General features: G+C 32.0%; 1 protein-coding gene across 7 annotated transcripts; it reads right to left on the bottom strand.

The window, feature by feature from the left end:
- Positions 1-298: 298 nt before the first annotated feature.
- LOC106067693 (evolutionarily conserved signaling intermediate in Toll pathway, mitochondrial-like) lies at positions 299-24,802 on the bottom strand. Of its 7 annotated transcripts, none has more exons than XM_056019679.1 (9): positions 24,686-24,802; positions 20,895-21,013; positions 18,602-18,740; positions 7,246-7,352; positions 6,992-7,151; positions 5,005-5,116; positions 3,988-4,211; positions 3,670-3,907; positions 299-870 (listed from the first exon to the last, which is right to left on the bottom strand). In XM_056019679.1, exons 1-9 carry the CDS (start codon positions 24,794-24,796, stop codon positions 605-607), a joined length of 1,476 nt encoding a protein of 491 aa, XP_055875654.1. In that variant the 5' UTR covers positions 24,797-24,802; the 3' UTR covers positions 299-604. The 7 variants fall into 7 exon arrangements, with proteins under 7 accessions (XP_055875654.1, XP_055875656.1, XP_055875657.1 ...); XM_056019681.1 differs by lacking the exon at positions 24,686-24,802 and adding an exon at positions 24,472-24,507; XM_056019682.1 differs by lacking the exon at positions 24,686-24,802 and adding an exon at positions 24,202-24,343.
- Between the last annotated feature and the right edge of the window lie 504 nt (positions 24,803-25,306).

Genomic DNA, 25,306 nt, shown 5'->3' with positions numbered 1-25,306 from the left:
CCTTTCACAGATGCTAGCCAGCAGTGGCAACAAGTTAAGCTACCACACTAGACGCTTCACACAGCCATTGGACTAAAGCAGCAAATACATGTGTGAAAAGAACCTTGATAAAAATTGGAACAACCAACTTTTGATCAAAATACACTAAGGAAAAATTAATACATTATTTTCTACCGAAATATTACTTTCAATTTTCTATACAAATATATATATATATATATATATATATATATATATATATATATATATATATATAATATTTTAATATTATATGTAATTAACAAGATATGTAGAAACATTTTCAATATTTTTAGTGTTTATTTTATTCAATATATGTTTGAACATTATCCATTGCATCCTATTAAAAGAACATTTCTAAATGTAATTTTTTACAAAAAAAAGCAGATTTACTAAGAAACACCAATTTTTTTTATACCGGTACAGTAAAAAAAACATATCTTAGTTAATTATAAGTATAATCCAACAGCCAACAATGTTGCACTTAGTTGCTAGGCAATCTAAGTTATCATCTAGATTTATCATCAGCATTCATGGCAGTGTATTAGATAGAAAAAATAGTTATACATTTTTTAAAACTTTTTTTTTATGTACTCTGTTCTTGAAATGCTCTGTTATCACCAATCACTTCCATCTCATGGTCTTCAGATAACAATTTAAATAAAACAGGTGTTGTAGTAAGATTTGGATTGGATTTTTCAAGCCACCTAATCCATGTTTGAACACTTGATTTTGAGCATGTTCCTGTTATGCATAATGCTAAAATGGTACTGTCTTCTTGTTCATGAACACTTACTACAGGTTTAATACTTTTGTAATCTTCATCAAAAAAATTGATCCATTCAAACATATCTGTTAGGGGAAAAAAAAATTTGATTAACAGTATTTTAATAAGGTTGAAATGTTTGTTATGAAAACATTGTCTTTATAATTTATTTCTATATGTTTTGTGTAGTACTACAAATTTGAATAAGTTAATAAATAAGAAGTTTATGTATATGTATTATATATATATACTAGTGGATCCAGGCATATATATATATATATATATGTATATTATGTTTGCGTGTGAATGCATGTGTGTTTGTGTGTGTGAATTAAAAGAAAGCAGTGTTTTTCAGCCTTCGGCGGAAAAAAAAAGTCATATTGAGGCCCCGACTACATAAGCGTTTTCCTGCATTCTTCACTGCAGAAACACATTCTCCTTACATCTTCAGCTCTTTGATCATCCTATTAAAAAGGACCTTTTAAATAATGTTTTACTTGAATGGCTCATATTTCTCACGACTATGGCCAAATTTCGATTCACTGTGCCCCCGCTGCAGGGAAGAAGGGGAACCGTGCCTCACATTCTGTTTGACTACCCCAGACTTACTGGGGTAACAAACATTGATGATAATATCATCGATTAGACTGCGGAACGGGGTAAAATCAACTATGGCATTGTTGACTACAAGAAAAAGAGTTTAAAAAAATGGACACCACTGAATGAGAATAAACCTAGCTAAATTAAGGTTCAATACTGAAAGTTTATATTCAAAGCTTCTCCCTCTCATGCACAAGCGTTTTTTTATTTATTATGTGTTTTACGTAGATCACAGCTAGGACTGTGTAGCCAGGTGAAATACTGCATTATTCCTTAATCTTCAGACTCCAAGATAAGCTTGAGTAGATGATTTCAGGTTATACATATTAAAAATTTTAATTTGAACTTCATTACTCTACATATACTCTAACATATACAAATTAGCATGTGGTTTGTATTACTTTTTTACTCACCAACTCACTGCGGTTAGAAACAGTACCCTCCCTCCCCAACACTTTTTATGGTGATGGATTTGCAAAAAACTAAGCAAGGGCTACCAAAAACCAGAAAACAAGGCAAGGGGCCTATGAGACCAAAAATTTTGGGAACCACTGATCTAGATCAAGACTTTTAGACCTAGATTCTTGATCTAGATAAAACAAGATGGTTTTAAATTACTAACTATCTAAATAGACAGATATCGGATGTGCGCATATACAAAAAAATGACAAATCTCATTTTCGGAAAATTACCATCACTGAATACGTTTTTCGCAATGTGATGCTTTCTTTTCTTTCTCACAAAAGAGTCTTCATATTTCTTCCATTGTATCATAATTTTGTTGACATCTGGTGGGTCAACCAAACAGGCCCCCTACTAGAAGTCTTTTGAAAACAATGATATAACAAAGATTAAGCCTATTAAAAGCATATATGTGCCTACACCAAATCCATCATATTTTCAATCAACTTTATGTGGCCTGAATTTGTTTATTTTAATAGGAAGAATAATGCATCTGTAGGCACCAGGAAAATGCATTTGTGAAGCCTAGAGTGCAAGAGTGCTGGGGGTTTCAACCTGGTTGAGTTGCTCATTTAGGGTTTACAGAGATGCCTACATGCTAAAATGGAAATGTGTATTCCCAGATCTGGAAATGTGTATTTTGAGTGGCTAATGTGTATTTTCCTAAATATAAAGAAATATACTCAGGAAAAAACTAAAAATCATTCAAGCATGTAACATACACAAAATGCAGCAATCCTAAAGTTAACAAAACATAAAGTTATACTGGTATAAGACATTTTGTACATTTGTTAAAATGTGTACACTTTTGTCATAGACTTTTCTGGAATATGTTAGAAAGATACCGTTTTTGTCACTTGACAATGGTTTTATGATCATAAGGCCTCTAGTGTATTTCACATTCCATAATAGCCGCAGCAAAAATTTCATTAAAAAAGAATGGGAATTTTGTTACAAGTGAAATTAGACTTACACCAGATGTAATGGTTTGCTTAGCTGGATCGGTGACATCTAATTCTATAATAGTAGTTTTGTTTATAGGAAATTTCTTTACAAGGTATCCAGACACTGGAAATATTTTAACAGATTTTGAAAGAATTCAGATTTTCTTCTTTCATATCATTCCATTATCTTCAGAGATAGCAATGATAGCGTTGGCATCTTCTACAATCACTAACAGCAAACATTTTAAAGATTTTTTTCCAAGCAGATAATAATACTAATTAGTCATTGAACTTGTTTCTAATATAAAAGCTGAGGCTATTTAGTTTTCTAAATAGCTGTAGAGATAAAGTTATGTGTTCTGATTTCTGATGCTTGAAGTTGTTCTAGAATATAAACTAGAATTAGATTTAAATCTAAATCTAGATCTAAATCTAGAATAATCTAGATTTATTTAGATCTAGATCTTAATTCTAAATGTAGTTTTACGTAAATTTTAAATAGGTGCCTGACATTGTAAATATCTCTAGATCTAGTTCTAGGAGTTCTAGGTCAAGTCTGGATGAATTAGAACAAATCAATTAATTCCCAATCAGTTAGCGTGCGTGAAAAAGTGATACTATCTCGTGGTAGATCTAATAAGAATAGCCAATTCCAGGCATTGACGCCCTGATATATATAATATTTTTTTTTGCTTTAGAGGGGGAAATGCGTATTTTCAGATGATAAACTGTACTCGCGTATTTTCGTGTTCATTTGCGTACAAAATAGGAGAGATGCGTACTTGTAGGCAACTCTGGGTTTTGCCCGAAAAACGGTTGCAAATCAGAAATCAAATCTCTGTTGTTCAAATAAAAAATAGCATCCTAAGCAAAACTTACTTTTTTCTTTCTCTTCTTCTATCTCTTGTTGCTTTTTCTGCCTTAAAATTTTTATGTTGGGTTCTGCTCGCAAGAGAAAGTAGTGTTTTTGAAGGTATCGTAGGTAAACTGGATATGGTCCTTCCACAAATAATGGCAGGTTACAGTTGTGTTTAGAAAGTAACTCCTGTTGTATGGGACTTTGTGCACTGACAATATATGTGTCTTCCTGTGTACTATTCTCTTCTAATTCTGTAGTCTAAAACATCAAATAAAATAAGTAAAAAATGGATTTTAATTGTTTCCTCTCTTTATAAATAAAATAACACTGATAGCTACCTTTAAAACAGAGTATTTCGTTTCTTGATCCACACACATTCTTTTCAACATAAATAAAGCTATCTGGATAGGATCAGTAGGCAGGATGTAGGGTATTGGGTAGGGATTAATGTTCTTGAACTTTGGCAACCAGTACATCATACGGAGATATTTTCTTGTCACATGGGCTGTTGAACCAAATCGGTTTTTCAGGAGTACTCCAAATTCATCATCAGGAATAACACCTTAAGAAATATATTCAAAAGTTTAAAAATTAATTTAAAAATTGCATTTACTAATAGGCTAGCACTTGTATACTTGTGGTATATCACAAATCATGACAAGCAAGGGTCTAGAAGCCACAAGATCAGGTCCATGAATGTGTAGATAATATTTCCCTATTTGATTGCTGTTGTTCTTCACAGAAATTATCATTATATTTTTTGTAAACTATGAATGAATATTAAATTCTGAAAGTAATAATTCAAGACCAGAAACAAAATATAAAACTTGTATTATGATGTTGAAAATGCATAGAGCTAAAACATAAAAGGGGTAAAACAAATTATGACCTTAACTCAAGATTGATGTGTATGTGTTGTGAGGTCTTTCAGTGTGAACTTATTTCATATGAAAAAAACTGCCCCAAAAGTTATGATAGGTCATGCTCATGTCTAGACATTTTTACTTTGATTACCAAAAGAAAAAAAGATATTTCCTAACAATTTTTAGGGCTTAGACATATTGATTAATTAAACTATTATTAAACTAAAGAGAAGCAAAAAGGAACAAAAATTAAAATTTTGCCTCAAATACCACAAGGAAAATGGGCATGTGATGTAATGTTTTAGGGTGTTTTTTGTATAGCTGCTGTAGAAAGGGGTGGAGCTTGAATTTTCAGAGTACAAACTAAGACAATCACAGACTCAAAAATAGGTGGTTATAAAGTTTTCCATATTAAAAAAATATGAAGGAATCCCTTCAAAAGTTTTCTATCTTTAATTAACTCAAATAATTTATAGAAAACAAAAGTTTTACCATTAACTTCCATTTGTTCTAGCATATCAATTCCACATTGCTGTTGTCTAGGATAGTGCATAAATTCAACTTGCCATATATTTCTTGGTATCATCTTCCCTTCTGGGAAAACCTAATATTGCACCAAATATATTTGTTATATGTAATTGTGCAATAATGTTTGGTTTACAAATTAAAGAGGACTGATTAGGTCTGTAACAGTAATACACTATACTGATCATGATGCTCATAAGGATGAATAAAATTATTTAAGGAGAGAATGGATTATAGTTCTGACTAAATGCTACTACAGAAGGCAGAAACATCACAGAATTGAGGAAAGAAAAGAAAGCAGGTGTGAACAACAGCAAAACAAGAGCAGTAAAAGCATCAACTGTCTTCCAAGACAGAAGGAGAACTAAATAGAAACAATGGAAACAGAAGCAGCACTAAAAATTATACTCTTATCATCAAGAAGATAAATTTGCAAAGCCAAGAATAGGACAAGAATGAAGAAGGACAGAAAAAGAGGTAGATTGATCATTTCTAGGAGATACTGAACATAGCAACTACTGCAAACTCACCAGAGATACTGCCAGCGGCAAGAGACCTACATTCATTGAGGGAGAGATCTGTTGCACAATCAAGAAACTTTAGAATGGAAAATCTGCAGAACATGACAACATCCTGGTAGAAGCGCTTGTGGTAGACATCAAGACCAGCATGAAGCTATTCTGCCAGCTTTCTGCAAGATACGGTAAAAAACAAGTAAGAGCCAATTGAGTGGAAGGAAGACTCATCAAAATTCACAAAAAGGTTTGACCTTAGTTCCAGCCTAAACTGCTTTCCAGGAAAAGTATTAAACCTCATCCTGCTGAACTGATAAACCAAATGAAAGATGACGTAGATATACAAGTCCATGACCATGCTTCTGAAAGGAGAGATCATGCTAAGATTCTGATGCTATCCATCATTCTGAAACAGACCAAGAAATAGAACCAACCCCTCAACATCAGTTTCATACATAGACAATGAGAAGGCATTTGACAGAGTTGACATACAGACTACTGAGACAATATGGAGAGCCAGACATATGAAAGGACGACATGAAGAGTAGGTCATGGCAGACAACTAAAAGACATTTAAAGTTGGAACAGGAGTATGCTGTATGTATAATGCATGTATTTTACCATACAGGTCAAGAACTTTTGGTACCTAGACCTGTCGAGATAGAAATCAGTTAGCCTGGGGCAGTTGAAAAGAATGAGACATGATTTCCTCTTCCTCCCTGCAGTGAGTATAAGTTTCTTGAGACATAAAATGCCACAGATGTCTTAAAATGACTTCATAAAGACAAAAAAAGCTACTAAGTCAAAACTTTTAAAAAATGCAGAGTGGAAATTTCTGGAACATTTTAAGGCATACATTAAGGTATTGAAGAATTACAGGAATACATTGTTTGGAATGTACCTCAGGTTTTTATTTTAATCCATATTATTATCTAATCAGCTGAGTTACTGTGTGTTATGGAGTGTGTGTGTGTGTTTATATGGTGATGGTGGGAAGAGGTTAGTGATTGGTTGTGAATGATGCAACATAGGTGGCATTTTCCTCACTTGGTCTTAGGGGAGACGACCCCAGATTGTAAAAACTGTGTAATTGTAGCGAGTTAAGATATTGTTAAAGAATATTATTACTTAAGTCTTTCACAGTTATTTCATCTCATTTCAACTCAATTTCATTTTTATTAATATAAACATTCTATTTAGTTTTTTTCACAAAAGGAAGTTATGCAAGTAAATTGAAGTTTTATTAGTTAAGACACATTACGCTTACAATGGTTTAGTTGTATACCAGCAGTTTGGAGCTACAAGACAACAACCGGTAACAACACTGTGTTATTTACATGACAGCTTCTTAACTGAGCAAACTAACCACATACTGAATGGGACAGTCCATATAAGTAAATAATTTATGTATCTTAAAATATTAAAAATCTGTTTAGTACCTGCAGCAAAGCTTTATATGCAGTAAGATCTCTATTTACACCAAAAGTTTTCATTTCATGCATTGCCGAATAAATGAACTCCACAGCACCTCTTCGATACAATGTTTCTTGTGAGATATATGTATTGATGGCATATAAAAAGGCTGCTTTATCTGTACCTCTACACAAAAATAATAGAAATGATAAGAATTACAAAGCTGTTGTTTCTATTAAAGCCATTCATTAACATAAACATTCAATATTTATTTTTTTACTTTTCATTGGCTATTTGTTTTAGTAATGACTTGGCTTTGACTTCCAGTTTTCTACTTTCAGAAGTAATTCTTTGTGGATCATGATTTGGAAGGCTTGAATCAATAACCTATTTAAAAAAAAAAAAAGTTTTCTTTTTAACCGTACATGATTTTGTATTTATTTACAATAATAACATATATATATATATATATATATATATATATATATATATATATATATATATATATGAATCAAAAGAAACAATGATGGTTTTAACAGACATTAAAGTGTTTAAAAAAACAAACAAAATATTAACAGCTAAAAACTTGTTGTCACCACCTCAAAGTTGGTGCCATAGAGTAGAAACCCTAATTCTGTATTGTGTATGTTAATTCCATATTGTGAATCTTATTCACAACCCATGTAGCACTAAGGTGAACACTTTTGACCTTAGGTGAACCAGAGAGTTAAAGGCAGTCAGTCCACATAGAGATCTTGTAGCAAGCACTTGTATTGAGTCACTTAAGATATAAGCAGTAGAGTTAGATGTTTAAAGTAGTTGGTTATAGAATAAGTACTAAGTTGTGATATTCGTATATTACTGTTGGATTAATACTGACCATTCCTGGGTCGAATTGTATGGTGTATTCACTATGTGGTGTTATATTAAACTTATTGTGTCTGCTACACCCAGCGTCATTTTATTATTCTGTGATTTGTAACAAGAACCCAATGTCACCACCACGCCTACATTGATAACCACAGCCACATTCATAACATATAAAATCACACAGTGACATTTAATGGTGTCAGAAGTGGTGACAGAAAACGACATTAATGGTGTCAGAAGTGTCCAAAGTGCAAGTCATTTATTGTCAGAAAACGACATTAATGGTGTCAGAAGTGTCAGCAAACAGCATTTATAGTGTCAGAAGTGTCAGCAAACGATATTTTATGATGTCAGAAGTCAGAACTGCTAACTTAAAGGATTTATGAGCACCAGAGGAACAAGTCAAGAATTTTTTTCTATTGCTGTCAGAAGTATTTTAATACTACAGTTACTTACAGTAACATTTATACGGATATTTTTGAAGTTGGCAAGTGAACTATTTAGTTAACACATGAAAAAGTAACTCTAAAAAATATTTGTTTACACAAATCATGACGCCACTCAACGAGCAAGAAAGCTAAGACCTGATTATTATAGACTCTACTATTTTTCTCATTTGGTCGTTCAGCGACACATTCAACATTATAGAGATGACCTAGATCTACATTTATTGAGACCAGCACACAATTTTTCAAGTGAGATTCACGTGATCCAAGAGTGACATTATTCATTATTATTATCTTCAGCTAGTCTAACACTCTAACAGAAAACAGAGCTGAAATTGAAAGTTAACTGTGCCTACTATTTTAACTTGTACTTCAAGATTGAACTTTACATGAATTGCAACTAATCCAGAATTTATTAAATTTTTTTGACTACACACTTGGTATCTAGATCTACTACTACATGTCATGTTGACCTGCCATGACACAGTTACCGTTAGCGAGCTATTTTTTCATCTGTGATGAACTGAACAATTTGAACTGTTCCTGTCTGAGCTGTATTTTCAACTTTTCCAGTTGACTACTGTCCTAAGTGTCATTTATCTGGAAGCCTGATTTATGTGGTTGTATTTTTTTTGTACACCAGTTGAGATAGCTTTAGGAGCACAGCATTGTTCAAAGTTACTTTAACATCCTAAGCGAAAGAGATCAAACATGATATGCTGAGACAACCTGGATACTACAGCCTGTGTGGGTGAAACTAGACAACCGTGATACTACAACCGGTGTGGGTGAAAATATAGTACTACAAGTCATTCAAGTCATCGTTTGAAGACAGCTGATATATGGTCAGTCGAAGTAGCTGACATATTCAAGAATCATCTACATCGAGTGCTCGTCATAATTCTAATGACACACTCCTATTGTCGCTGTCTAACAGCACATTTAATAAGAGAGCGCTCTCACTCTTAGACCTCTCTTGTCGTCACTACCTAAGGTCATTTTTAGTTATTTATATTTGTTTCAGCAACTGTACGAAACAGTGGATTACCTATCAAGCACATGAATTATTTATTGGATTACTTGTCAACTATATGAATTGTTTAATGGATTATCTGTCAAACATATGAAGTATTTATTGGATTACTATTGTTCAAGAATTTGAGTACCGTATCATTTAACATTGTACTGTGGATTTAACAAGTGGATTACTTATGAACTGTAACATTGTACTGTGGATTTAACAAGTGGATTACTTATGAACTGTACCGTTGTGCTGCGGATTTAGCAAGTGGATTACTTATGAACTGTACTGTGGACATATTTTATGTGGAGCATCACCGGAACTTTATGTACAAGTCAAGCATCAAGTGAATATTTAAGGGAAGTAACTTTAATTACCCTTTAGTATTAATGAATATTGATTAGTTCTCTTGAACTACACCACAATTTTTTTTCATTGTTTACATTTGTATTTATATATACATTTGACTTTAGGGACTAAATTTAATTATCTATTGAGTCTGAGCATTTATATTTTTTTTCAAGTAAGCATCCAGGTATTGGTAGGGACTCTTTAGATAAAGTAAATACTTGATCGTATAGCTGTATTAGTTAAGTTTGTATTTCGTCAAGTATCTATCATATTGTTAAACTCTTGTATTGATATTGTCTTGTTTACATCTGTTGAATTTTCTTTTGCGTCATAGATATTTCTCATTGTAATTCTTTTGTCTACTATTTCTACTATCTTGTAATGTCTCTTTAAAGCAGACTGTTTAGTATCTATAGTGTATTTATGTTTGTCTAATTACTTATTAATATATATATTTATTTTACTTCTTATTTCAACCTATTTTTTATTATCAACACTACACTACACACTTGATACACTATGGGATATATTTTGATTTGAGATTGTGACAAGATTGATTGTATATAATATATACTTTGAGCACATTGAACTATTTTGATACTATTGATACATTGATCACTATTTATCAGACTAATAAGGCTCACATAATTGTGAATTATTTGTTGCAATAAATTTTTACATTGCAAGTGGAGATACTAAAAATACATAATCACATAATTGATCAGTAAAGTATTACATTACGGACTAGACAAAGTACCAAGAATAACTTAAGATACCTCATAACCTCAATTGTTTCGCACAAAATATATATCTACTATTACCTGTAATTACTATTTGAGCAATAATAAGTATTTATTGTACAATATTTCATTTACAAATATCTAGTACACATATCTATTACTAAACTATATTACTAATTTGAATCTTTGAAAATGGCTGAGTATGAAAAACTAATAGAGATAGTGGATAAACTAAAGTTAAAAGAAGATGATAGAGCTGCATTCATTAAAATTGAAATAGATAGAATTAGAGTAGAAAAAGACAAGCAACGGGAAGAAAGGCTACAAGAAAGAAGACTGAGAGAGAAAGAACAAGAAAACGTAGAGAAAGAAAAAGAACGCCAGCATGAAATAAAATTAAAAGAACATGAAGAAAAAATGGCAAAACTAGCAAAAGAAAATAAAGACAATTCAGCAAGTCAAACTTCATCTCATCATCAGTATCATAGCAAATTTAGGAACTTTGATCCAAAAGAAGACACATTAGAAAATTTCATAATTCAATTTGAATACATCTGTCAAACAGCAAATATGAATAGTGCACAAATGGCTCAACAACTTCTAGCTAACCTAAGAGGTGAACCACTAAACATCATCGACACACTATGGAGCAAAGAAAAGACTACAACACAGTAAAACAAAGACTAATTGAACATTTTGGCAAGACAGAGGAACACTATCGAAAACTTTTTAGGGAAATAAAACTAGCCAAGAATGCAGATTTAAAAAGAACAATACATGACATGCGCCAGAACATGACAAAGTGGCTACAACTCGCAAACTGCAACTTAGATGACCCCAAACAGATCTTAGATTTCTTTCTCATTGAGAATGTGTTAATAAATGTTACAGATGCAGCATTCTCATTCCTGAAGGAGAGAAAAATAAAAAATGAAGCTGAATTGATATCAAACTTAACAACATACAAAGACTCACACCCAAACATCACCATTGACAAAAGGGAATTGTACAATGTAGCTGCAACAGTGACAGAAAACCATCCAAGAACTACAAATAAATTTAAATATGCCAAGAGCATACAATGTTTTTTCTGTGGCATATTGGGTCACACCAAAGCAGAGTGCAGAAAGAGAATGGCATCAGAAAAACAGCAATATGTAAATAGAAACCATAAATATGGAAGAGATAACAGAACTTTCCAGAGCTTCAGTCCTAACTACAATAGATCCTATCAACAACAATATAACAGAAGAACATGGCAAAGCTACAGTCCAACTAACAGTAGATCACATCAAACAAACAGAAGATGGCAAAACAACAGAATGTCTAGAAGAGATCAATTTCAAGATAGACAACATACTTACCACAATAACAATCATACCAGACAAAACATAGCAGCTGTAGCAACTGAAAGACCAATAGAATATGAAACAGTAGCATATATACAAACAAAATTAGCCAAATTAAAAGTGTATCCTGCCTATGTGGATGGCATTAAGGTATATGCATTACGTGACAGCGGCTGCACCTCAATCATTGTAAAGAAATCACTAGTAAAACCTGAACAGATACTAAAAGACAAGGTCACACTGACTTATGCAAATAAAGACTTATGGGAAGTATGTGAAACAGCATTAGTTTTCATTGAATCACCATGGTTCACTGGTCAATACAAAGCCATAGTAATGAACAACCCAGCTGAAGAACTAATTATAGGGAACATAGAGAATATAGTTGAACTGTCAGAAGAAGCCTTAGTAAAATGGGCTAATAGTGTAAATCAAGAAAATATAGAAGTAGCTGCAGTAACAACAAGAGCTCAAGCTAAATTAGATAAGGAAAGCAGAAACACTGACACAAGTGAAGTGACCAGTGAAAGAAATAAAGGCAAACAGTATATTTCAAACAAAGATACTGTACATATAGAGTGTCAAACGGAGAACACATCAAAAATAAAAAATGACAAGAAAGACAAATCTTTTATGGCCATAATTCCAAACATGAATGTCAACAAAGATGAATTAATTGAGATGCAGCAAAATGATCCAACAATTTCGAACATATGCAAGAATTTATGCAACAGAATTGAAGGACCATACAGCAAAATAAATGGAGTAGCTATAAAGCATAAGAAAATAAGAAATGGAAATGAAGTGCTACAAATAGTAATACCTCAGCAATTGAGAAAAAGCATCATTGAAACATGTCATGACAGTCCCTTGGCTGGACATATGGCTTACACAAGAACACTAGAAAAAATAAGACACAACTGTTTCTGGCCTAAGATGGAGCAAGAAGTGAAGGCATATACTAAGAGTTGTGTACAGTGCATAAGAAGAAATCCAATCACAGGGAAACACAAAGCACCTCTACAAGAAACAGATACAGTAGAGACACCATTCGAAAAACTAGCCATGGATATAGCTGAACTTCCAACTGTAACAGCTAAAGGAAATAGATACATATTATCATTCATGGATTTTGCCACACGCTGGCCTGAAGCTTTCCCATTAAAACACATTGATGCAAGTACGATATGTCAGACGTTATTACTATTATTTACCATGATAGGCTTTCCTAGAACCATTGTCAGTGATAACGGAACTCAGTTTAAAGTGGCCCTAACAGCTGCATTCACAAAGTTAACAGAAGTCAATCAAGTCTTTAGTACAGTTTACCATGCACAGGCGAACAGTATTGTAGAACGTTGGAATAAATCTATGAAGATTATGTTGGACAAAGTATGTATGGAAAACCCAAACAACTGGGATGAGATGCTACCATATATATTGTTTGCGTACCGTGAAGCCAAGAACGAATCAACAGGTTTCTCTCCATATGAATTAGTACATAACAGAAAAATGAGAGGACCATTACATTTATGGAAACAAAACATGCTTGAGATTAAAGAAGAAGATTTCCCACTTATAGTGAAGAACAAAAATCAGTTAACATATGCGGTCAAAACGGCACAAGAGAATATTAAAAGAAGCACAAAGAAACACAGAGACATTAAAAACAAAAATAGAGTGTTAAGAGAATTTGAAGAAGGAGATACAGTTTACGTAAAAATGCGAGATGAGGAAGAATTTTATGATGGTCCATATACTATTGAAAAGAAAGTAGGAAACGTAACATATGAAGTTGAGATGAATGGAATAGTGAGGAAATTACATGTCAACAAACTGAAAGGTAGCCCCAGAAGAGAACATGCTATGGTAGTACAAAGCAATGAGGCGGAAGAATGTGAGATATTTGAAGATGAGACAGATAGCGAACTAAATTTTTTTCTTCATGCCTGTGCTGTATCACAACATATTGAAACACCAGCAGCAAATGAAGAGCAAGTAGAAAATGTATTGAGAGAGTACAAGGATGTGATTACAAATCAACTAGGGAGGACAAGCATAATTCAGCATAAAATCAGATTGAAAGACTATTCTGCAATAAAGAAAAAAAACTATACAATACCAACAGCATACTGTGACAAAGTTAAAGAAGAATTAAATAAGTTACTGAAGGATGGAACAATCAGAAGGGTAGATGAACAAAGTGAATATGTGTCCCCAATAGTAATAGTCAAAAAGAAAGATAACACTCTACGTGTGTGCTGTGATTTTAGAGAATTGAATAGCAAAACAGTGATTGATGCAGAACCACTACCTCTACCAGAACAGTTGATAGAAAAAATAGGAAGCTCAGAAATATTTACCACTTGTGATTTGAACCGTGGGTTCTGGCAAATAGAGATGGAGGAGAGATCCAAAAAGTTTGCCGCGTTCAGCTGCAATTTGCCAGGTCTAGTAGGAGTGTACCAATGGAATGTGATGCCATTTGGCTTGGTGAACAGTACGGCAACATTCCAAAAATGTATGGCCAAGTTGCTGGAGGGAATAGAAGATGTAGTTTTCTACGTGGATGATATCTGCATATTTTCAAAAACTTGGGAAAATCACATTAAAACTCTCAAACAAGTATTAAATAGGCTGAGGGAGAACAAGTTGACTATAGCCCCTGATAAACTACATATAGGGAAAACTAAAATAGAATTTTTAGGCTATGAAATAGGAAACAAACAAATAAGGCCTACTAGAAGCAACCTAAATAAAATAATGCAAGTTAAACCACCAGAAACTAAAAAAGACATTCAAGCCATTATAGGATTATTTAATTTTTACAAGAAATTTATTAGTAACTATACACAATTAATATCTCCTCTTTATGACTTATTAAAAGTAAAGAACAGCAACAAGGACACATATAAGAAAATAATTGCAGCTTCTAAAGAATGTAGAGAAGCAGTAGATAAACTCAAAGAAATATTTAATGATGATAAGAGATTACATATACCCAGTAAAGATAAAGTATTTGAATTATACACAGACGCATCTGACACTGCCATAGGAGCATGTCTTATGCAGAGAGATGATAAGAATAATCTGGTCCCCATAGAATATCTTAGTAGAAGATTATCCAGGGCAGAAACAAGATACAGCACCATAGAAAAAGAATGTTTAGCCATAGTGTGGTGTACACTGCGACTAAAAAGACATCTGTTAGGCAGATTTTTCCTAATATTTACAGATCATAAACCATTAACCACTCTAAATGTTAAAGCAAATACTAATAGTAGAATTACAAGATGGACCATGATCCTAGCTGATTTCCATTTTGAAATAAAACAAATAAAAGGGAAAGATAATGTTATTGCTGATTTTATGTCCAGATATATTCAAGATAATCAGAATGACTTAGATAATGATCTATGTCATGTTAGTCAAAACTTGTATTGCTAAATGTCAAAGATTTAAGATTCACACCTTAAAGTAAAAAATTATTTTTACAACCAACTATGAGCATTATTCTGTAAACATTGAGCATTATTCTGTAAACATTGAGCATTATTTTGTAAACATTGAGTACTATTTGTAAACATTGAACTAGAACTAAGACTTCATTTTTAAAAAAAAACTCTATTTGTAAACAAACTTTGGAATTTGATTACTACATTGTAACCAACAATTTTTTTTCACATTCTTTTGTCAACAAGAATAACATTTTTGTACTCAACAATGTAAACAAACATTGAATTTTTTCCAAACTTATTCAGTACCTAGCTTAATTTTTTTTCCATACAATGTAAACATTATTTTTTCTCATTGTATTGAGAACAACTGTGACAAATTTTTTTTTCTACAGCTATTGTAAACAAGATTGGAATTTTTTTACTATGTCATTTATCACAATTATATAACTTAGTCACACTTTTCAATACTATTGAAAAAGGAGATTGATTCATAATGTAACTTATTTATTCAATGTCAATTAGTGTAATTAAATATTGACATACACTTGTATTTTTTTAAAACATTTTTGTCAAACTATTCTTATGGACTATATTTTTGTAACAATCATTGATGTAAACAAGAAGATTGTTGTACAAACTTTTTGATATTTCAAGTGCTGAAAGAGACACTTGATATTATTCTTTTAAATTGGACTTACACATTTTTTCACAACAGATTAAAATGAATACAACTAAACCATTATGATGTTATGCTTGTATGTATATGCTTGAACAAATTAATGTAAACTCAAAGATTGTATCACAACTGACACATTTTCTCAGTTGAATTTTTTTGACAAAGATTTTTTAACTTTGTACTCAATAATTATTTGATAAACAATGTAACGTTAAACTTTTGCCATTACTAGCTACAAATTATTTGAACTGTCATATGGAGAAATACTTAATTGAAACATAAGGTGCATGCAACAAGCACTATGAAGGATACTTATTTATTTTGATTTCATGTTGATACTTTTGATCCAATATTTTGATACTTGAATTATACATATTTACTTGTGTAATATTAATGCACAACAATTTTTTATGGAGATGTCAAACCTCATATTGAAGTAAATGGATACATTGAATTTGTAACAATGCTCATTAAGCAATTTAATCTTGAATTTTGACACATATTTTGAATTTTTCTATACTTATCACTTACATATTGAGACTTACTTGTAACATTTTCTACATGATTTGTACATAGTGTACTATTGGTGTTAAAAAAAAACCAGACTTCTAACATTTCTATAGTGTCAAAAATTTTTTATAAATAGATATTGTGAATAAAAACTTGTATTAATTTTTCACATTGTGACATAGGAGATTGTCATTGAAATTTTTGTCACACTTTGCACATATTATTATGAAAAAGACTTGTAAATATTGAACTTTGAACATTGATGTATATATTAAAACTACATGTAAAGAATTATTTGAGATGTAAAGTATTTGACTCACAGAATTATTTGAATTGCCTTACAAGAATATGATGGATTGGAGAATCTAGCCCTTGTATGAATTTTTTTGATTCAACAAATATTTTGTGTGACACTATCATATTATATATTTTATTTGAAGTTTGTAATTCTATTTGAACTCTGCAATCGTACATTTCATAGACCCCAAGAATTCCAATTGATCCTACTTATGATAATTATGTCGTCAAGCTGAAAAAAATGTCTTGAAAAATTTTTTTCAAAAGGGGGGTGATAAGTAATGTCACCACCTCAAAGTTGGTGCCATAGAGTAGAAACCCTAATTCTGTATTGTGTATGTTAATTCCATATTGTGAATCTTATTCACAACCCATGTAGCACTAAGGTGAACACTTTTGACCTTAGGTGAACCAGAGAGTTAAAGGCAGTCAGTCCACATAGAGATCTTGTAGCAAGCACTTGTATTGAGTCAATTAAGATATAAGCAGTAGAGTTAGATGTTTAAAGTAGTTGGTTATAGAATAAGTACTAAGTTGTGATATTCGTATATTACTGTTGGATTAATACTGACCATTCCTGGGTCGAATTGTATGGTGTATTCACTATGTGGTGTTATATTAAACTTATTGTGTCTGCTACACCCAGCGTCATTTTATTATTCTGTGATTTGTAACAAGAACCCAATGTCACCACCACGCCTACATTGATAACCACAGCCACATTCATAACATATAAAATCACACAGTGACACTTATATTCAATAGTTTAACAGAGAATGTAGGATAAAAGGGAAATTACATACTAATAACTAAAATGACCTTCCATGAATAAAGAGCTGAAATTTCCATGTTAGGCCAAGATGTTACATAGTGACTTAAGGCATGTGAGTACTGCATATATACAAGAGGGGGCACAGCCTAGTCAAAAGGAGAAGTTTGATTTGTTTATCTGATACTATTGGTTTGGCTTTTAATTAAATTCTTGTTTCTTTATTACTACCAGTATTTCAATTTTTGAAGTTTTTCTAAAAAAAGATGTTTGGATTAGTGTTCTGAATTTCTATTACTGGAATTGTTGGAGCTTTATTTTGAAGTCACAGGCAATCCACTGGAATTCATTTTTACAACTGAAACACATCCACTCAAAGTAAATGAACTGAACATTCATTTTAACAACCATTAAGGTCTTTCAACGCTTTAATATAAATATTTCAAGAGTACAAAAATAGAAGACTTTATAAGCTCTAGAGCTCAATTTCTTTTTTTTATATCCATTGCTCACAAAAAACTATTGTTAACTACAACATCACCCTCCCCCTCCTCCCAAAAATTCATTATTTTAAATTTTAGTTCCTTAAAGCCTTTTGGTTTTATTGGATGTAACCTCTAGCATTTTTTTAAAAAGTTTTTGAATATTCAAAACTTTATTAAATATGATACATACCTTTCATAACACAATCATTATGGTAACATTGACTTTAAAAATCTTAATTCCTCAAAATTAATTATTACAAGACCAAGGGATCCTTGAAAATCTTTTATTATTCCCAATTTAGACCTTTTCAGCACACCTGCCTAATTTATCGATCCGAGCATAAAAAAGCCATGCCTCACGCCAGCTCAGTATATTAGTCATGGGTACCTTATCTAAAACTGACAATCTGTAGGAGCTCATGGTATCATGGTATAACATAGTTAATCATATTTTTCATATATTTTGCTACAACTACAATGAAATCAATATTAGTGATTCTAAAATCAGAGCATTTTGGTTGATATATTCAGGGTTTCAATTTTTCGTTACACATAAATAATGCTGGATTGCAAACGCTGACATTTTTTTTTTCTTGTTGAATTAAAATTTCCATTTTTCCATTGCAATGTTTTATTTACATGCAAGATGAAAGTTACAGTTTACCTGATTTTTTAGATTCATCTGTCTAGCTTTATCAACACTTGATAATGTTGGCTCTTGTTTCATTTCAACTGATTTTTTGCCATTGACAGAGTTTTTCAAATTCGTATCAGTTATTCCATTAGATTTTGAACTTAAAGTCCTGTAAATGTATGTGGGGAATTTAAATGCGTGCAATTTAATTAATCAAAATCAGAAATATGTTTCAATATCAACAATTAGTATACATGTTATAGGTCAAATAAAAATGAGATTTTATCCTTGGCCATACAACTTTTTATTTTGACAAGAAACAAATATAAAACTTTAATGAAAGCCTGTATTCAATGTTGGACAACTACAAACAATCCTAATGGTAGAATTAGGTCTTTTTAATAAGCCTTAAAATTTTATTTATATTTCCTGACAGCTGTCTATTGATGATACTATATATTCAAAACAGCATTCTCACACACCCCTAAAAAAAACAACATGTTTCTATTAAGGTTTTGACTATTTTACGAAGAAATATTATGAACATTAATAATTCGCAGTCCTACCTGAGAATATGATATTGAGATGCTTCAATCCCCAAACCCCCATAAATTATAGAATGACATTAACTAGATACCCAAAGAAACTTAGAAATGGGTCAGATCTCCATTAGTGACCTGACTAGACCTACATCCTCTCAACTTGGTGCACAGAAGATTTGGGGGAAGGGACTTTGAATCAAACATACAAAAGCAAGGACAACAAGGGCTAGAAGGTAAGACACAAAAATGTTAGAAATGATTAAGAAAATCAATAATAATGTAATCAATTAGATTTTAACTCTTTCTCTCCATAATTATTTACCACATTCTAGTGGAACCAACGTTGGTATCGTCAGTTAGGAGAGAAAGAGTTAAAATTAGAAATGAGAATATAAATTACCAGTGCCCCACATTTAAAAAAAATTCTGAACTTTACCCATTTAAAAAACATTAAAGCCAGATCAAATAAATATATCTAATAAATAAATTCAGAGGATGAGAATCTATTTAAAGGATTCATCTATGAGAATGACCAAAGAAAATTAATTGGTAAATACTTTTAAGACGTGTAATAGAAGAACAAGAGTCCATAAATCAGACAAAATTTAAATAAATAATAGAGTAAAGGATGCTTGTCGGCCACGCTAAGCCAATCTCCGGCCATTTTTAAGTTTCAAAATTCATAACTCCGTAATGGTGTGACCTATGAAAAAACTGAGGGTGTCAATGAATTCATTATCCTTTTGTCTATAAAAATAGCTATTTTGTAATGTATCACTACGCATCATCTCATCTCTGCCTGTGGTCCTTTCTGGGGCATAGGCCACCAACTAGCTTCCTCCATGCATATCGGTTCTGGGCGAGTCTCCCCAACTACCCCACATCTTGCCCATCTGCTTGGCATCTGCTTCCAGATTGCGGCTCATGTATTCCTGGGCCATCCCCTCTTCCTCTTTCCTTGGGGGTTTCAGGTTAGAGCTTGTCTTTTTATTTTGGATGCAGGCTTGCGAAGGGTGTGACCTGTCCATCTCCAGTGTCTCTCAAGGATAGCTACTTCAATGGGTTGTTGTTTTGTTCTTTGCCACAGTTCCTCATTCGAGATCTTGTCTGGCCAGCAGATTATAAGAATCTTCCTCAGGCAGGTATTGATGAATACCTAGATTTTTTTCATGGTGTTGATGGTGGTTCTCTGCTCCATAAAGTAGTATGAGTTTAACAATGGTGTTAAAGAGCCTAATCTAGGTGGTGGTGCTTATTTCCCTAGATCCCCATGTGTTCTTCAGCTGATGGAAGGCTGCTCGAGCTTTACCAATGCGGGTTCTGACATCAGCATCTGTTCCTCCATGGTGGTCTATGATACTGCCAAGATAGGTGAAGCTTTCCACCTCTTCCAGCGCCTCACTGCAATGGGTATATTGTTGGATGCCTTTATCTTGAACACCTTGCTCTTCCCTCTGTTTATGGTATGACCCATTCTAGCTGAATTTGTCTGCAACAACATTTATCTTTTCCTGCATCTGCTGCTGTGTGTGAGAAAGAAGAGCCAAGTCAACTGCAAAGTCAAGGTCATCTAGCTGTTTCCAAAGTGTCCACTGTATACCATTCCACTTCTAGTCTGTTGCTGTCTTCAAGACCCAAACTATTACTCTATATTTCTATTGTACATGCACTGGAATTAAATCAGATAAATCATGGTTAAATTTTAATATCCACACAAAAAATTGCAAAAAAATCAATTTTTGAAGTTTTTTTGTATTATCCATATCCTATAGTAGGCCTACCGTTTATGCCATACTTCTGCAGCTAATAAATGCTTTGAAAGCATGTGCTTAAGGGGCTGTTTAGCAATAGCATGATTCATCAATTTACTGGGTAATGAAAGCATTTTCTTGCTTGACGTCTGTGAAATAAAACAAGAGTACTCTATTTAAATGCTATAATTTTTTAGACTAATTCTCTTTGACAATGACATTTACTGTAGTCTATAAAAAGTAAAATTTCTGTTACTGTTAAATATTCATGAATAATAACTAATTAGTTTTCTTTAAATAGTATCAAGTGCTAATAATGATTTAAAAGATGGCTAATGTCGAGAATACCAGCCACATTTTTATCATTTATTGTTGGTAATTTTTTTTATTTAAATATACTTATTACAACATCTGAAAGCGATCTGAAAATATCTACATTCAAAAAGAGATTTATATTTAAGTAAATTAAAGTAAAAGCTTTAAAAATGTTTTCTAATCTTAAATCTATAGTGATACTGATACAGCTATCATTCCTAGGAGACACAAAATGATTATGATGTTCTGAAGTATGTAGATCTATTATAACTGCTTGAAATCAATTTTTATACCATTTGCAATTTAAATTTTATAATAAAAAATATTCATATTGTCAACCTATCCGGAGCCAGAGTTGTGTTGTGTCTGTTGTATTTATGTGTATTTTTCTGTTGTGTTGGCTTCATATGAGAAAAGAATCCTTGTAATCACAACAAATTTCCGTAAGGATCAATAAAGCAGTCTTAGTCTTAAATTTAGCTAATGATACACTTTTATAAATTTGAGAAATAATCTTTGAAACTTCACACTATTAATTTGAGCATTGTTTGGGAGACACAAACTTGGGGCTGTGGTGAAAGAGTTTAATTAGCTAGATATTTATTATTGGTTCAAAAGTCATAAGTACCGGTATCAGTGAATAGAGATAAGTCATCATATACGGGGACATGACAATTCATTCACTTAAATTTCGTTCACCGACGACTATTCGTTCATGCGACATATCGCTCACAGACTATTGGCTCACAGACAACTTGTTCACAGACAACTTGTTCCCCGACAGTTGGTTCACGACAAATCGTTCACGCGACAAATCGTTCAATGACCATTTGTTCACAGACAAATCGTTCATTGGATAGTAACATATTGTTAATATTATATATTCTTGTCGCGTGTTTAATTTATTTACATTAAAACTTTTGTAGCTATTATTTCCAAAAACAATAAATAGCTAGAGATCGGGCCTAATCCGAGTTTCTTTGATAATTTTTTTTGTTTATTGTTAATATTTTGTTAATGAGGACAGTGTATGTGATAAAAATTATACTTAAAAGAAAAAAAGAGATCTTACAAACTAGCTGAAAAATTTAAACGGGCCCTCACTTTACTATAGGTAACATTTTTACTTTCACCTTTAATATACCTTTACACCCCCCAAAATTAAAAAAAAAAAAACAAAAAAAAAAACCGGGAATCTACCCATTCATCTGGATACTCTAGTTAACACCTAGTTGAGTGCTAGACAGAGTGGCTCCTCTGGAAGTAATAAAACTTTATTGGACATTGCCTATACACATGTTCTATCTGTTAACATTGAAAATATCTACTAGACACTAGTATAGTACTTTCCATCAATTTTAAAAGGAGTTCTATTTTATTTTTTTTTTAGTTAACTTGTTTATATGTGACCACCCATTGGTAGACTAATTTGATTGCTTGGACTTCAATAACAAATTTATTGAAATAATTTTGTTTTGTTGTATTGCGATAAATTTAAATTTTTTTTATAGGGAACCAAAATATTTCCTGGTGTTGTATAAGTAATTAGTTTTTTTTCTTAGATGTCTTAAAATTGATAAGTATTAACCTTAGATCTGTATCTAGTATGTGACGTTCAGAGTTGAACAGTGAAACCATATATATAATATTGTACCAAATCTAGTACCATTGTTAAAAATCTAAATTATCCCTCGTAAAAACACTGACAGGATTGTGGAAAAAATACTAGTGTGTCTGTGCATATATTTGCTTTTGTTAATAAGATATCTATAAAATGGAGCGGTGTATTTTTTTATTACTCTTCTCTGGTAATTTTGAATTATTTTAATGATTTTTTATTTAGTTATTTCAGAAAATTTAATTTTATTTGCATAACATATTCCTTATTTCTTAGAGAAAGTTTAAATCACAGAGAAAAAATGCACACATATACTTTCAATCATGATAAGTCAAATAATTGTAGTTTATTTGCTTAATCAATTATTTTTGTTTCAAAGAAAAATAATAATAAAATTATGTAAATTATTATAATATTTTAACAAACATTACAATCAAATTATAATAATAAAAAAAAGCAAATATGTTACTATCCAGTGAACGAATTGTCAGTGAACGATTTGTCATGAACCAACTGTCAGTGAACAAGTTGTTGGTGAACAAGTTGTCCTTAAGCGAATAGTCTGTGAGCGATATGTCGCATGAATGAATTGTCGGGTGAATGAAATGTCTGGTGAACGAATCGTCACGTGAACAAAAAGTCGTAAACGATTTGTCGGTGAACGAAATGTCAGTGAACGAATTGTCGTGGAACCCATTATGATCATAAGCTCCCATTCAGCCCATTGTCCATAAACTCTAGGAGTAATACTAATAGGAGTCTAACTAATATAAGACCTACTCTAGTCACTCTACTAGACTCTACTGCCACTGCTCTAACTCTAGACTAGACAGTAGACTCAGTAGTGTCACTAGACATAGCAACTAATACACTAATTGTGACTAATCACTACTCTACTGACACTACCCCTAGGCCGGCCTAGGCCCTACTACTAAGTCTAAGTACTACTGCACTGTCTACACACTAGATCTAGTACCACTACACTAGTGACTAGTGTGGTGACTAGTCTTAAGTCTTAAAGTTAAAGTCTAGTATAATAAATCATTTAGAATCTAAATTAAGTCACTAAGCCTAAGTGTAGTCTACTCTACGACTCTAGCCAGTCATACTAGTCATAGTCATAAGACGATAAGTCATCATAAGTCATGACCATGATTATTATGATGATATTGATAAGTCAGCCTGATTAGGGTACATCATTATTATATTTATATCATTCATTATAATGATTATAATATAATCATAATTTCATATTATAATGAATGTGACAATGATCATATCACTGCCATATGATGATAATACAAATACAGTAACAATACATGTCATTATAGTATTATACTAATAGTAATACTAGTTTCGTGGCTACATTAGACTTAGAGATACGCAGAATCAGATTTCTCTTACATTTTAAGAATATGCAGAAAAAAATGCAGATTACAAATTTATTTCAAAATATAGATCATCTCCCTTAAGTTAATTGCCAACTTTTTCTATTTGTATTTTGTCTTTGTTTCTAACAGCTATTAGATCTAATAGTGAAACTTATTTAGAATGCAAACAAGCTTTTGTACTTTAAGCAATAACTAAATATAAATTATGTAATAAAAGTAATAACACAGATCTACAAAGACGAAATAAAAATTAATAGAAAAAATATTCACATTAATATATAACCTCTATCTTTAAGCTTGACATGTAGCCATAACGTAATTTAATCTTCGTTGTTTTTATGATAATAAAAAAAAAAATTATACCACCACATCATTCAAGTATATTTCTTTCACTTATTCGATTGCAAACAAAATAATTAATTATCAATAGTTAATAAACTAATTGGCTAATTTTAAATTACTGCTTAATGCACAGGGTTAATTAAATATAGGCCTACCGGTAGGCTTGACACACACAAACGGTAATAGAACAAAGAGAAATAATAAAACATATAAAAATAATCAATATCCACAACAAAGTAGAGAACGTCATGATTGGATTGTGGCATGGAAGGGAAATGTTACAATGGTATCGCTGTTAGTAACCTTGTGATGGCTCGAAATAGAGACTGGGCCGATCAAAATCAAAGACTTTGTTATTCAATGAGATGAAAGAGCAACAAGATGAAATAGTATGAGTGTTACTACTTCTCTGGACCAAATAGGGGAGGGGGAGGAGACACTACGACAAACAGAGTGTATTTGTCATACATAACTAACTATTGAAGCTGGCCATAACTATTATTACGTGCGCATCTTAGTGAAATGTGAAATAGTGCGATTGCGTGTTGAAAGAGAAAGAAAACCAAAATGGAGGAATATGAAAAAGAAAGTGTTTTCAGTGTTAATAAAGATTAAAGTATTTATAAACTGTGATTTGTCGTTTTCATGTCTAAAGAGTCTCATAAAATATGAAGACGTAACACCTATATAGGATCCATCGTTTATGTAACGACACATTTTAGTCATAGTCTCGACTTAGACCTCAGTTGAATTGCATGTCGGTGATCTAACATAAA

Source organism: Biomphalaria glabrata, chromosome 2, assembly GCF_947242115.1.
Source record: "Biomphalaria glabrata chromosome 2, xgBioGlab47.1, whole genome shotgun sequence".
In the NCBI taxonomy this organism is placed as follows: Eukaryota; Metazoa; Mollusca; class Gastropoda; family Planorbidae; genus Biomphalaria; species Biomphalaria glabrata.
Note: the sequence above shows the minus strand (reverse complement) of the source record. Positions and strands in the feature narration are given on the sequence as shown.